Source organism: Bacillus rossius, chromosome 1 (assembly GCF_032445375.1).
Source record: "Bacillus rossius redtenbacheri isolate Brsri chromosome 1, Brsri_v3, whole genome shotgun sequence".
Taxonomy (NCBI): Eukaryota; Metazoa; Arthropoda; class Insecta; order Phasmatodea; family Bacillidae; genus Bacillus; species Bacillus rossius.
This window is the reverse complement of record NC_086330.1, coordinates 114,917,865-114,932,494: the sequence shown is the minus strand read 5'-3', so window position 1 is coordinate 114,932,494 and position 14,630 is coordinate 114,917,865. Positions and strand designations below refer to the sequence as shown.

General features: G+C 38.4%; 1 protein-coding gene across 3 annotated transcripts in view; it reads left to right on the top strand.

The window, feature by feature from the left end:
• Window positions 1-14,630, top strand: part of LOC134542573 (hemolymph lipopolysaccharide-binding protein-like) — a 54,028-nt gene that overhangs the window by 13,584 nt on the left and 25,814 nt on the right. For all 3 annotated transcript variants that reach the window (XR_010076821.1, XR_010076819.1, XM_063386949.1), the window contains exons 3-4: window positions 4,774-4,909; window positions 6,776-7,045. Coding sequence is in view for 1 of the 3 variants with exons in the window: in XM_063386949.1 (XP_063243019.1) it covers window positions 4,774-4,909; window positions 6,776-7,045 (406 nt within the window). In the remaining 2 variants the exon portion in view is untranslated. The remainder of the gene's footprint in view (window positions 1-4,773; window positions 4,910-6,775; window positions 7,046-14,630) is intronic.

Genomic DNA, 14,630 nt, shown 5'->3' with positions numbered 1-14,630 from the left:
GCACCAGTCGTCTACTGAGTTTGTTGTATGCCTGCTGTGCGAGCGGAGCCAAGATACTTTCGGCAATCGTGGCGTACGGTAAAGTTCGTATCTTAGGAGGTCTGGACAAGGAGACAGAGTTACCTTATCTACCAAAGAAGTTCATTCTCGTGTATGCTCCACACTAAATACGATTTGTTTACAAATACTTGCCGGTGTACCTACAGCAAGATCCAGACATCCAAGACTGTCTACCATGCACCGAGTGCGACAGGGGTATGTCGTCCGTGCCCGACACGCCTCACATGAGGTCATGGTGCAGGAAGCACCGAGCAGCTAGAAGCTCCTGAGTGCCAGGGGGTCACACACAGCTGCGAGCATCCAGACGTCCCGGCCTCCGTCAAGGCCAGCCTCGCAGCCTTGCAGTGTCAGCTCTCTGGCCTCGCAACGCCATCCTTGCAGAGCCAGCATCATAGTCACGTCACTCCAGCCTCGTCGTATGTGTAACTGTGAGTACTGACAATATGACACTCCTTGTTTGTCAACGTCCAGTGTTTTAAGTCCCAAAAGGGGCCCGTAGTGAAGCAACTGTCCGTGACGTCCGTCATCGGAGGTGACGAAGTCAAGACTAGCGTATACATTTTTAAACCGCCGAGCCGTGTGACTGGACTGAACTAGACAGAAAGTCACAAAGCGAGAATCGTAAACTGACATATGAAGTGAACGGACTCTCGTGGAATGATGGTGATTTAGACTATGACCAAGTGAACTTTGTGCTGTGTGATCTCATCGAGCCTGAAGACGACGTAGTCTACGTCCTCGGAGGCCAACAGAAACATATTGTGAGCGAACTGTGCAGCGCCAAAGTCATTGATTTACGTAAACAAGTAAACTGTCCTTCTTTCAACACACTGTTAAAGATGTACAGAAACCAAATTGAAAAGTGTGATAAATTTTATAATGGTTTCCACTGTGCACATTGGAATAGTCAGTTACTGAGGCTGTGGCTCTATGAGCATCCTTATTACTACAGTGATGATTAATTAGATTTCTTATAATTGAAAATATTGATTCCTTTGTAAATGTTCGATGTGTGTAGAATGATGAATTTATTTTGTAAATAAAAAATGTATACCATTGTATTTGTTTGTTATTTTTTCCACCTTAATTTCATTGCAGTTTTTTTTGTGATGTAAAGTCTATTAATTCTACTCTTTCAAAAGAAAAAAAGTGTATGCATAAAAAAAATATAATAATCATTTTACTTTTTTCAGCAATGTAATTTCAAGTATACATTATAAAAAAAAATTCTCAACAAGAAAAAATAAATTAGCAAATAAAAAAATAACAAGGGTATTAGTATTATAGAAATGAAACTCAAAGTTCAAAAATTTTACAGATAAATTTTTTCGTTAGTACATACATTTAATATTTTTTTATTTTTCATGTGTGAGTGTGTAGATTCGCAGGTCTCTCTTCCTCTCTCTCTCTCTTTCTCTCTCTCTCTCTCTTTCTCTCTCTCTCTCAGCAGGCCACGCTCGTCCCGCCGTCTCTCCATCTCTCCATCTCACCGGCTCTCTCCTACTCCTCACACTGAATCTCTCCATCTCAGCAACTGCTCACCTGCTAAATACTTAAACAACATGTTAGACACTTAAACAAAAAGCTTGCATCGCAGCTCTCTGAGGTTGGAACGGGCTGGAGACCGACACCGCTAAACAGACTAGTCACGCATGTAGACAAAGTACTTATGAACAACGTCTTTTATTTAGAAGTAGCCCGGTGGTTGTAGGCGAACGTAGGTTGATTCGTGGAGCTGCTGCTGCTGCTGCTGCTGATGATGATGATGGGGGTGCTGGACGAGGCTCGACGTCGGTCGTGGGTGCGGGACTAGATGTGAGGTCGACGGTCGGTGTGGGCGCTGCGCGAGGCCTGCCGCCGTTAAGGCCTAATATTACGAGTCGTAACAGCTGTCTCGTGGCCAAGTCTTCGTTGGCATCTTGACCTGATGACGTTGTGAAAAATCGGCTGCTTGACGCGGGAATCGAACACGACCGGTTGTGCGAATCGATCAAGTCCGACTGTGCGCACAAAGTCAAAGTCCGACTATATGCATCTACTGAGCTGATGCAGGTATAGGTAATGATTTCGCTCGGTGTGGTAAAGGCAGGTAACTGAAGGCTTCTCGGGTCCAGCAACCAGTATTTATACCCTAAAAAAATTAGGGGTGAGGGGGATAGGAGTGGGAATGACGGTAAAGAGGGGGAGGGAGGGGGAAAACAACAGGAGTAGTCTTACGATAAAAAATAAAATAATACTATTGTTTTAAGAAAAAAGCGAGGAGGGGTGAGGGGAGGGAGAGAGGGTGGATGATATATGCTATGAAAAAAGTGGTGGGGGTCAGTCTGCTGGTGGCCTCCATGGGAGAAGGATCGGTCGCCATTTTTTTTGCCCTCACTGGGTTCATACCGAGGACTCCGAGCTCCATGTCGTAAATGTATGTTTTTTTTTAAATATTTTTTTATTAAAATTGTATTAATTAATTTTTTATAAATTTTAATTTTTTTCCATTAAAATTGGATCATAAATAAAGAGTTCAAAGATCGCGGCCGTAATGGAATTTGCAACGATGACGTCATAATCCAAAATGGCGGAAAACAAAATGCCGTAATGTTCGAGAAAACAAAATGACGTCATCCAAGAAGGCGGATCCAAGATGGCGGATCCAAAATGGCCGCCGGGGTAAAGGTCAAGGTCACGATCATCCAAGATGGCTGCCGTGACGTCAAAATCCAATATGGCGGTCGGCACCACGGCACCACCGCCTGGCGCCTGGCGCAGGAGGAACCAAAACATACTACTACTAAATTATGAAAAATATATTTTGAAAGCAGCCTTGCCTCACAAATAAACGTTAATACAAGCCACAACTCAAATACATTTGGATTTAGTTACCAATTACATTATCTAATTAATGATTAGGTTGACAAGCCATTACAATACCAATACAGTTGCACATGTATATAACTCTTGACTACACATAAGTATATGTATAGGGTTCACATGTGTAAATGACGTACTTATTAAAAAATATTGATCTCAACACTCAGTACAAATAATTACTAGTGAAAAATTAACATTTGCTCTAAATCACACTGACAACCTCAAACAATTATCACAGAGTTTTCATCTACCCGCTTTAAAAAGGTCTTAATTCCATATCAAAAATGTTCAACCAAAATACTGTAACATCAAGCTGCACAAATTTCCACACACCAGCTCTTTAAGTAGAACAGGTTACTATTTAATTAATTATGTGCAATAATGAGAAGCAGTACGCTATATATACAGGCTGAGTCTGAATTCGACCGACGAACTTCGGCTGCAGATTCATCACGACAAACTAAGTTGAAAACATATACGACATGTGATCTAAATTGCTTCCCAAGACTTGTATAGGCCTACGCCTCTGAATTTGCAGCTGATCCGGTTGTTGGTTGAAAATAATAAAGAAACTATGAATGATGAAATACCAAGCATCTGCATAATTATGATTGAACCAAGTTCTACAAACAGTGTGAATCTTGCTGAAGTAAAATTATTAAATGGAAATAATTTAGGGTAACTCCCTTATTTCCCATATTTTTGGTGGCGCAGATGAATAAAGTTGTTTTTAAGGGCTGATGATTAATCTACGTGTCAAAAGTAAAACAAAAAAGAGGACGCCTTGTTGAACTAACCTATACTCCGCCGTTTTCGCAAGAAACTAAAATAAAATTTGGAACAAAACACTTCATCGCTTCACAGTACAACACACAAAACTAAGCTTTAAACAGGTGCCTAAAATCAGGGGCACTGATTAAGTGATGTACACGCAAACGAAGGTATTTCTAAGAATACATTGAAAAAATAATTGAACTTAAACAACTTCAGGCGTAACTTAAAGCACATGAACGTGAATGCTAAACAAACCATTCGTGTCAACAAACACCACAACAGAAAAATGTAGTCGCACGTTTATTTGTGAAGTCAAATTTTGTCATAGAACATAACTTGTTAATTCAAATTTCCTCGTTAATGTCACGCCTGTAACTTTGCAGGTTTACTGTTACGGACATGTTTTGATTAATAAAAATTTGCTTGTTTAGGCATTCCCTGCCACACTTTAAATTTATACCTCGTTCTGTATAGTCCGCTATAATATAGCTATGCCTCACAACCAAGCGAGCTGAAGTCACCATTCATAAATTTGACATAAACGTGAAAAAAAACCTAAATCTTATTCTTTTACAGTTTTGGCATAAAATACGTAACCATATTTCAATATATCCAAGGATAAAAACATTTAGTCTACAAACAGTTTTATAATAAACTTATTGTTTTTATTTTATAATGTATTCTTTAATTTTAAATGTGGCACTCAGCAGAACAACTTAATATTGAACTACTACAACACTATCAAAACAATAATAATTACATGTAAGAAATTTTTTTCTCTGTACCATTAATTTAATAAACACATATTTAGTAGAAAAATAGCATAATACATAAAACTACAATATTGAAAATTGGTTCTCAAGATTTTGTTAAAAAACTTGAAATAAAATTATAAAATTTGTATTTACTTTATGTTTAAATTTTAAGTATTATATCAATTTTAGATATAGATATCAAACACTGACTTTAAAAATGAAATTACAATAAGATGTAAGTAACCATTAACTGCCATTGACAATGGATATAGTATTTTTTACCTTATAAATTTTTTTTATAAAAAAAAATTTTATGTTGCAGTTAAGTCTTCAGCATGGTACATCTGACGAGAAAGATTTTGAAGACAAGTCCACAGGGCCATTTGAACTAGATCTGAAGCACGAAACTGCTATGTGTGGTGGAAAACAGGTCATTAGAATAGGAGCCACCGTCACTGGTAAGTTGATTTAGTGTAATGAAAAAATATATACAAATTTATCTTGCTTTCATAGCATCCATTGCAATTATTTCATTCTCCAAGTTATTCATACAGCTTGAATACAATGCTCCTCTGTTACAGACTGTTTTGTTGGTTATTTTCGCTCAATTTAATACTGTTCTAAGAATAACATGCACATGTGAAAAATAATTCTTGACAACGCATGGTATAAAAGTAATCAAAACAATAATAATATGTAAGAATTATTTCTCTGTACAATTACTTTAATAAACACTGTTTTATTGTAAAAATAGTACAATAAATTAAACTACAGCAGTGAAAATTGATTCTTGTAAAAGAAAATAAAGAAACAAGATAATACAATTTTGATTTATCTTCTGTTTAAAATTTTAAGTATTATTATAAATTTTACATATAGATATCAAACACCGGCTTAAAAAATACAATTACGGTAGATGTAAGTAACCATCATCTACCGGTGACATTGCATAGTATTTTTTTTACTCACTTACAAAAAATTACTATAATTTTTTTTTTATAAAGGTTACGCAACACATAATAACACGTGCAGAGTTGCGATTGCTTCGCTGGTTCATTTCACTTCAGGATAGACTCAACTTGCCTATACGTATGTAACCACTTCTCGGCCTCTGTTATGAGACAACGTTCATTAAATGAAGTTCCTGACGTTCCGGAATGTTTTGTTGCAGCCATCATCATGATTATGGGCGAGTGACAACAGTAACTGTAGTGGTTGTTACTCGCTCTTGCAGATGGCTGCAACAAGACATGCCAAAATGTCGGGCACATCTTTTTTTTTTTTCATGGGCCAAATAGTTATGTGACTGCCCTCGAAAGACTACGATCTAGATGTGCCTATGAATACTGGTCGATAACAAGGTCACTTCCTTTGGCGGGTTACGCGTTGTTGGGTAACCACTTCTCCATGTTTGTAACTGGCTCAGGGGCATCAAGACACGTCAAAATCACTGTAGTTCTGGAGAGTACGCAGCATTTCATTTCGTGAAGAAAATGAAGGGGGGGGGGGGGAGGGTTATAGAATCACTTTGTCCTCTGTTAGCTTGAATATAATTTGTATTTAGTGTTGGGAATGCTATAGTAAATAATCAAAGTGGAGCAGATGTATATGTTAACCAAATGTACTTTGCTGCCCAATGAATACCTCCCGTCCTGAAAAAAGTGGTCCTGGCCGCGGCCTACCTGGTGAATTAATGCTGGACTGCATTTTTTCCCCTATCCTAACAAAAACTAAATGTATTTGTTTGGGAGGGGTCTGGGTTAGGGAAGTAAGGAAGTGCGTCCCAAGCCGAAGCCTATGCACCTAATCATGCTGGGTTTCAGCCATGCAGAAAGGATAGCATCGTGTGCTTTGTTCGGGGATTGGCCAGACATGGCAGCAATTGATGCCATGGGTAACTGCCTCATCTTAAATCTAGACCACAACTAGTAAAGTTGGGTCCAGGTAAAACCTGCACAAACACAGGAACAACCGAGGGGGCGTCGAGTGCGCCCTGGCGGCTGCAAAAATATATAAAAAAAAAAAATCACTTCACCTCGCTCATCACCCTCCAAACACCACACCTAAATCACACCTTAGGTACTCAACTCACTTGCTTTCACTCCCCTCAACACAGACAATATACAAACACACAACTAGAGGTAGTGGGCAGCTTTCCGCGGCCTGGAACTCTTTGCGAGTCTCCTCGCTTGACGCAACATGGCAGTCAGGCGGAGGGGCTCGCTATAGCGATGATGATCTCCCTGTAAGACGGCCATAACCCGGTCGCCTGGGGTTGCGTCATTACGCAATGAATCTGAGCAAACCAGATGGACTGTCTGCAGTGCCGCCCAGGCGAGCTGGCCCCGGATACGAGCTGTTCCCCGGGCTGGGGTACTACAAGTTCCACCCGGAGACGCAGGTGTGGGACGACGCCCGGAGGACCTGCGACCAGGAAGGCGCCCACCTCGCCGTCGTCAACTCCGAGGAGGAGTCCAAGGTCCTGCAGCAGCTGTTCGGGCGCCACCCGCAGATCAAAGACGCCAAGTACAACGACTTCGCCTTCGTCGGATTCCACGATCGCTACACTGAAGGAAGCTTCGTCACAATATTCGGTGAGCAACAAGCAGAGCTGGAGTCAGCCGAGGTTCTCTCTGACTGCAAATTAATTAATTTTAAAAATAATAAATTTGACCCTAAAGTTTAGGTTACAAATTATCCAAGACCAAATATTAAGAAAACAGATTTAATAAACAAAACAAAACGATGAAGATAGAAACGAATTGAACTACAATAAAAATTGTGTATTCCCTTTAAAATATTTTTAAAAAACTTTAAAAAAAATACAGTGAGCTGAAACTGTTAAAAATTGATAAGCCAAACACTACCTACCAAAATCTTAGCACTAACTATACTTTAATATAGTGAATATTAGAGTTAATAAATAATTAATGTAGAGGTTATATACGACTTGCCATCCAGTGCAAAATAGCATAAATATACTGCACTCTAAACAAGCCTCTTAATTGCTTTATACTAAAAAATAATTATTACAGTCCTCTACAAACATTTTTACGAGCTGGTAATTGCAAACACGTTATTAGTATAGTTTGGTTCCTCCGGACACAAGGGTTGAGGGTGAGGTGCGAGGTGCCGACCGAGCTCTGAGGTCACGTCCATCTCTGAAGTCACGGTGGCCATCTTGGATCACCTTGACCTTTGACCTTGACCTTGTCTGCCATATTGAATCCGTCATCTTTAAATCAAGCGCCCCACTCACTCATGATGAAATTTTCGTCACGGCCGCCATAATGATTTTTTTCTGTTCCGCTGGAGGCCGCCATCTTGGATACCGCCGACTTTGTTTCTGCTGTTTGTTCCTAGAGAGCGCCAGCGTCACCCTGTCTCATCACATTAGGTCGATGTTCCATTACCTACCAGAGATATTATGATCCTTATCGACATATTAAATTTAATTTTCTATGCAAAATACATTGGAAGTGCTGTGATTCGAACCATTGCCGCTCTGATTTTTATGTAGAAAAACATACGCCTTTAACCGCACGAGACAGTTACCAGACTGAGAATTAAATAAGGTTTATATAAAAATAACATGCATATTCGGAAATGTATTTTTTTAAAAATTTGAAGTAATAATAGCATCACCTGTTTGAGACAGAACCGCCATCTTGTGTTAAGATGTAACTGTTGCAATTATCGTTACGGCCGCCATCTTGAAAGTCCGTAATTTTAATGCTAGAAATTCCAAAAAAAAATTCCAAAAAATATTTTTAAAATTGCCTACTTCAAATGTTTAGTTACAAAACGAATTCGGTCCTCGGTTCGATTTCCGGCGAGAGTAAACCAGTAATTTATTAATATACCGTGTAAACTCTTTATAACGTCACTCGATTTAACGACAAACTCTTAAAACGTTGACATTGCTTGACTTTGGTTGGTTTACCTTGTTTTCTATACAATAATACACCCATTATAGAATTATTATAGAATAGTAAAATTATATATTTTATTTCTCTCCATTTAACGACCACAACGCCGAAAAATGCTCAGTCCGTTAAGTGTCGTTATATAGAGTTTACACTGTATTTAAAAACTTCTCAATAAAAAAAGTAATAAAAACGTCTTACACCACACCCGCCATTTTGAATTATGTCACCACTGCATCAATTATCGTTACGGACGCCATCTTGAAAATATTTATTTACTATCCGATTTTAATGAAAAAAGTTCAAAATTCGCCAAAAAATAACTTATTAATTTACTGACTGATTAGACCGATTCCCATCCTTGATTCGAAACCGGTAAGAGCAAAAAATTAAAAAAAAAAAAAGACAGATTCTTCCTCCACAGAAGCCACCTGCAGACTGACATACCACCACCAATAAAAAGGTACTATATATCGTCAGCTGATATGAAGTCATGTCCACCATCTTGTCTTCGTCCGCTGGAGGCCACCATCTTGTTTTCGTCTGCTAGAGTGTGATGATGCCATGTTAGTGTAATTTTCTGTTCACTATACCTTTGACCTGGACTGTTGGCATTGAACTTTGACCGTGACCTTGAGCTTTGAAATTTGACCTTGAACTTTGACCTTTACCTTGATATTTTACCATGATTTTGAACGTTGACCTTGATCTTGACGACCATCATGGATCCGTCATTTTGTGTTCAGTACACGCTACCAGGAGGTACCACCTGCTAGAGGACATTGCCACCATCTTGTTTTCGTCTGCCGGAGGACACCATCTTGTGCGTGTACTCGTCTTATAGAGTGCATTACCATCATGCTAGTTTTATTGTAACCCACTAGAGTGCAGTAATCATTTATTATAACTGAGGTGCCCACCTTCTTGAAATTTGGGTGCCATCTTGGAATTGTGTAATTATTTAGCTAGAGATTCGGGGGAAAAATCCTAAATTCATCAAAAAATTCACTCATTAAAGTAATGATTGATTATAAACTTGGTTCTATCCCTGGACGATATAAAATTAATTTAATATGACATCAATTTAGCATAATAGTGAAAGGTTTGATAAATAAAACACCGCAATTTCTTTTACAAATGTAATATGTATTACTTAATTTCTATTCTACTATAGGATCACCCTGCGAAGGTTAGCAATCTTATTAACATTTAGGTCTACATACCCGTGAAATGACTAATTCTTTGCTCCAATCGGTTTATACTATAGAGCATCCCACTCTTAGATTGCAGTGTGGAAGTAAATGGGCGCATTCTCTCTCTCTCTAACACACGCCGATTGCCGTTAGCGCTGTCCTTGTTTCTTCGTGCGTTGTTGCCAAATATCAAACGAAATTAAAATTTTAATTTTTGGACCAAGCTTTTTTTCATATTGTATAGCATCGAAATACGCATCAGTCAATGCTTATTTTGAATACTTAACAATATTTTAAGTGTCCGAAAAAATTAAAAAACATAACTTATTCACTGCAAACTGTTTTGAAGTATTCCGAGATGTTTCACATCATAAAAAAATAACCTACATGTGTATTTCATTCAGATTTTTTTTATTAATAAATTAATGCCTTAGGACGCCACCGAACAAATGTTAAGACAAAAACTATACAGGTTTCACTTAAATTTTTTTTTTAATATATTGAAATGCATTTTCTCACAAACTGACACATCAAAAAGTTGACCAGCGGAAAACCTTTTTTCTATTAAAGATAGATAGGGGACGAAAGCGTGAAAAATGTTCACAATGAATTGAATCAGTTTTTAAAAGCAGCTCCATCTCAATTTCTTCTACAGTTTCCGTGGAAATAGCTGTTAAAGATGTGTCTTATCAGTACAAGAGCGCGCTGCAATAGAGGTTTCTCTCACAAGCTGCCGTCGTAAGAGGAAACAGGGTCGTGTGTTTAGATAAGTGGGGTTCTGTCCTGCAAGCAATTTCAAATACATGGCTTCCTTAGTCAACCATGTATTTCCTTAGACACGCATTTCTGAAAACCAGCCTGCCAGTTAGTATCGCGTCTCGCGACGAAGCAACGCATTGTGTCCTGTGACTCGTTACAGTTATTTTTTCGACAAACAAATTATATATTAACATACGTGATTTTATTTTCAACATTTATTTTTATTACGTACATATAAAATATGGACGTTAGAACACCGAAAAGAAATTATATCGGTATGCTACGCGGGAGGGAGCGCAAGATTGTGTTGAATGTATTTGAGTATTTTTAAAAAAATATGAGTGTGTGCAATTCAATTAAGGAAGCTTACCATTCTTCTGGTCAGCTCTGTGCTACTCTTATGGAAGGGGTATCAACATTGGTCAGCGGTAGCGATAGTGATTAAAAGGTAGGTATGTGATGTTATTAATTTCTTAATCAAGTTAACGTTACATTTATCGTATAAATTCCTATGAATGAAATGTGTGTGAACAGATTCTTGTTGTAAGTTAAAGTTAAAAAAAATTCCTTATCGGTACAGCCTAAAGGCGCAGGAAGATTTTGATGATTATATTTCTTTTCATTGGAACAAAAAGGGATTTTTATATCCTTAAACCCATATTTTTTTCCTTCCCCTTGCAGTAATGGTTGTTACAAAATATATTTTAATCGAATATTGAACATAATATGTAAAATGTATCAAATAAATACGAAGGAATTTAATAGCGATGATGGTACAAAATTTTGAATTATTTTTCTATCCTTATCAACACCAAGCATCTTATCAAACATTGTTTTTGACAAAGTTTTGGAAAATAATTATGATATTTACAAACAATTTAAACAGATTTGATAAGGTGTCTACTAAGGCAGTTACGTTTTTTTTGTCCGGTGAAAATATTTTTCGAACCCATGCAGTTATGGCTGGTCGTATCAAAAATTTATTTAGAAAACATTTTTTGGCATTAGGTTACTCCGAGTTATCATACATTAAAACGGATGCGATATTATTCATATTATGGGAGTTGTTGCAATTTTTCTGTTTTTCAAAAAATCTTCCCCATTTCGACCCAATTGTTCGGATTTTTCCCATAACTACTCGACCGAAAATTTCCACTGCCGTATTTTATTTATCATTTTGTACATGACTTGTCCAAAAATACGGCATTTATCGGGCCCATGAAAATGTGATTTTATATATATATATATATATATATATATATATATATATATATATATATGGGATTTTTAGAACATAAAAGAAAACTATAAGAAATTTTCGCCTACAATAGGTAGTTTTTATTTGAAATTTACATAAAAGTGGCATTATTACAAATTAAATTTATATGTGTAATAGTATAAAATATTATAAATTACGATATGATTTCTTAAAATGCTTCTTGTTCGATCCGAATTCAAAGACACACATCTCCTGAAATTCGTAATGTGTTAGAGATTTGGCAACAGCGCGCGCCATAAGCCGTGTACTGCAATCTAAGAGTGGGACGGGCTATAGTCAGAGACCAGCCAGAACCTTTACTGACATAGTCCTCCTCTTCTTGACAGAGTTTCTGGACACCACGTTTAACAGTCTGCTTCACGTCGTCAGAACTGTAAATTACTGCAGCCGATGTCTTGAATGCACACTTCTTCACTTGGTCATCGAACATATATGACTTTCCATATATAGAGTCCAGCCACATGTTATACTTTAAAGGAACGTTTGTTGCTTTATCATCAGTAAGCTGATTTATAATATTCTGCCTGATACCGCCAAGGAAAATAAAAATGTATTTGGCTCCAAATGCTCCAACAGCTCCAAAGCTCCAAAGTTCCAAAAGCTATAAAGCTCCAAAGCTCCAACAGCTCCAAAGCTCCAACAGCTCCAAAGCTCCAACAGCTCCAAAGCTCCAACAGCTCCAAAGCTCCAACAGCTCCAAAGCACCATCAGCTCCAACAGCTCCAACGCTCCAAAGTTCCATCAGCTACAAAGCTCTAACAGCTCCAAAGCTCCAACAGCTCCAAAGCTCCAACAGCTTAAACCTCCAACAGCTCCAAAGCTCCAACAGCTCCAAAGCTCCAAAAGCTCTAACAGCTCCAAAGCTCCAAATCTCCTACAGCTCCAACGCTCCAAAGCTCCATCAGCTCCAAAGCTCCAACAGCTCCTAAGTTCCAAAGTTACAATAGTCATTGGCTCCATCAGTCTATGACTCCAACAGTCTTTTGACTCCAAAGCTACAATTGCTACAAAAGCTCCAAAGTTCTAATTGTTCCAAGTGCTCCAAAAGCACTAATTCGCGCCATCAGGTCCATATACATTTGGCTCCAATGCTCCAATTTCCCATCAGCGTCAAGTGCTCCAAGAGCTCCATCAGCTCCATTTGCTCCAACACGAAATTTTTACGCAATATACACGGAAAGAACGTACATTGCACACAGTACACACAGTAAAAGGAACGAACACGCAATCTTCACACAATTGACGCGGAATACGCGCATTGTACACGCAATGTACGCAATGACCACACAACGTTCACGTAGTTCAAGAATTCAATGAAAAGGAAGAACATTTGGAAGAACAACCACAATCGGAAGCACATTCAACAAAAAGGAAGCACATCTAACGAAAAGGACACACATTTTCACGAACATTCAACTCAGTAGGTTGCGTTCGTTAATTTTACGTTAGGATACAATGCCTCCAACAGTCTTTTGCTCCAACTGTCTTTGACTTCAACAATCCATGACGTCAAAAGTATTTGACTCCAAATAGTCTTAGGCCTAGCGCTATTTGACTACAAGACTAGGAGGCTACGAAGATACTAGACTACGGGACTTCATGTCTACATGAGTACTTGACTACAAAACTACAAGTCTACAAGGCTCCAATTGCTGCATCTGTCTTCGGCGGAATTTTCTCTTTGGCTACAACTGCTCCAGCAGCATTATGTTATAAGATTACAAGGCTACTTGGTTACGTAGCTACAAGTCTACGAGGCTCCAAGGCATCATGACTACGTGACTACGAGCCATGAGGTTACGAGACTACGCGATTGCGAGTCTACAAGGTTACGAGACTGCGAGGCTACAGGACTACGAAGCTTCCAGGACACGAGGCTACGTGACTACGAGACTACGTAGCTCTAACTGACTACAATAGCACCATTCAGTGGTGAGAGTTAATTTATCTCATGCAAAATAACCTGTTTAAAGTAGTGTCGATTCTTGTCAACAGATGACATCACTTGCTGTATAGGTAAATATTATTTAGTTATTTTATGTGGGATGCAGGATGCTGACTAACGATCGCAAAAGAAGGATGGCTTCGCTAAGCACCAAGGAGAAGGAAGTTCGTCTTGCTTATTAGTGATTTTCAGATGTCTCAGAGCTTATTATTATATATGACTGAGTAATGGTAGTTTCGTTTGAATTCCACCTGATAAAAATATTACAAATGATGATTTAGTAGCAGAAATTCAATTAATTAAATTTAACTCTGAATAAAATGACATGACTCATTAAGTAAAAAATCCTTCATGCATAGATCGGTTTCTCAGAAACAACCAGAAGCACTTGGAGAAACCACAGGAATAATCAGGAGCACACGGAGAGAACCATCATAATATTGACAAGAATAATCGGTAGCACACAGAGAAAACCGTCACACATTTTCTCTGATATCAGAAAAATCACAGAAAAAATAAATAAAAAAATAATGATAAAAAAAATTAAAAAATTACAAAAACAGCATTTGTCAGCTTGCGAACTTCTCATTTGTAGAACAAGGCTAGAGTTCTAGCACAAGCCAGAATTGTTTGTAATGGCGGCCTCCAGTGGAACAGAAAAAAAATCAAGATCAACGCTGGTGCTCTCTAGGAACAAACAACAGAAACAAAGTTGACGGTATCCAAGATGGCGGCCTCCAGTGGAACAGAAAAAAATCATTATGGCAGCCGTGACGAAAATTTCATAATGATTGAGTGGGGCGCTCGATTTAAAGATGGCGAATCCAACATGGCGGATCCAACATGGTCGCCAAGGACAAGGTCAAAGGTCAATGTCAAGGACATCCAAAATGGCCGCCGTAACGTCAGTGATGGAAGTAACGTCAGAGCTCGGTCGGCACCTCGAACCTCACCCTGAATCCTTGTGCCCGGAGGAACTAAACTATACTACTCACGTTTAAAACGCAAAGCTGAGTATTCATTAAAAAAATTGTTGGGGCTTCGCTACAAAAACTACTTTAATGGCTATTGTTATCG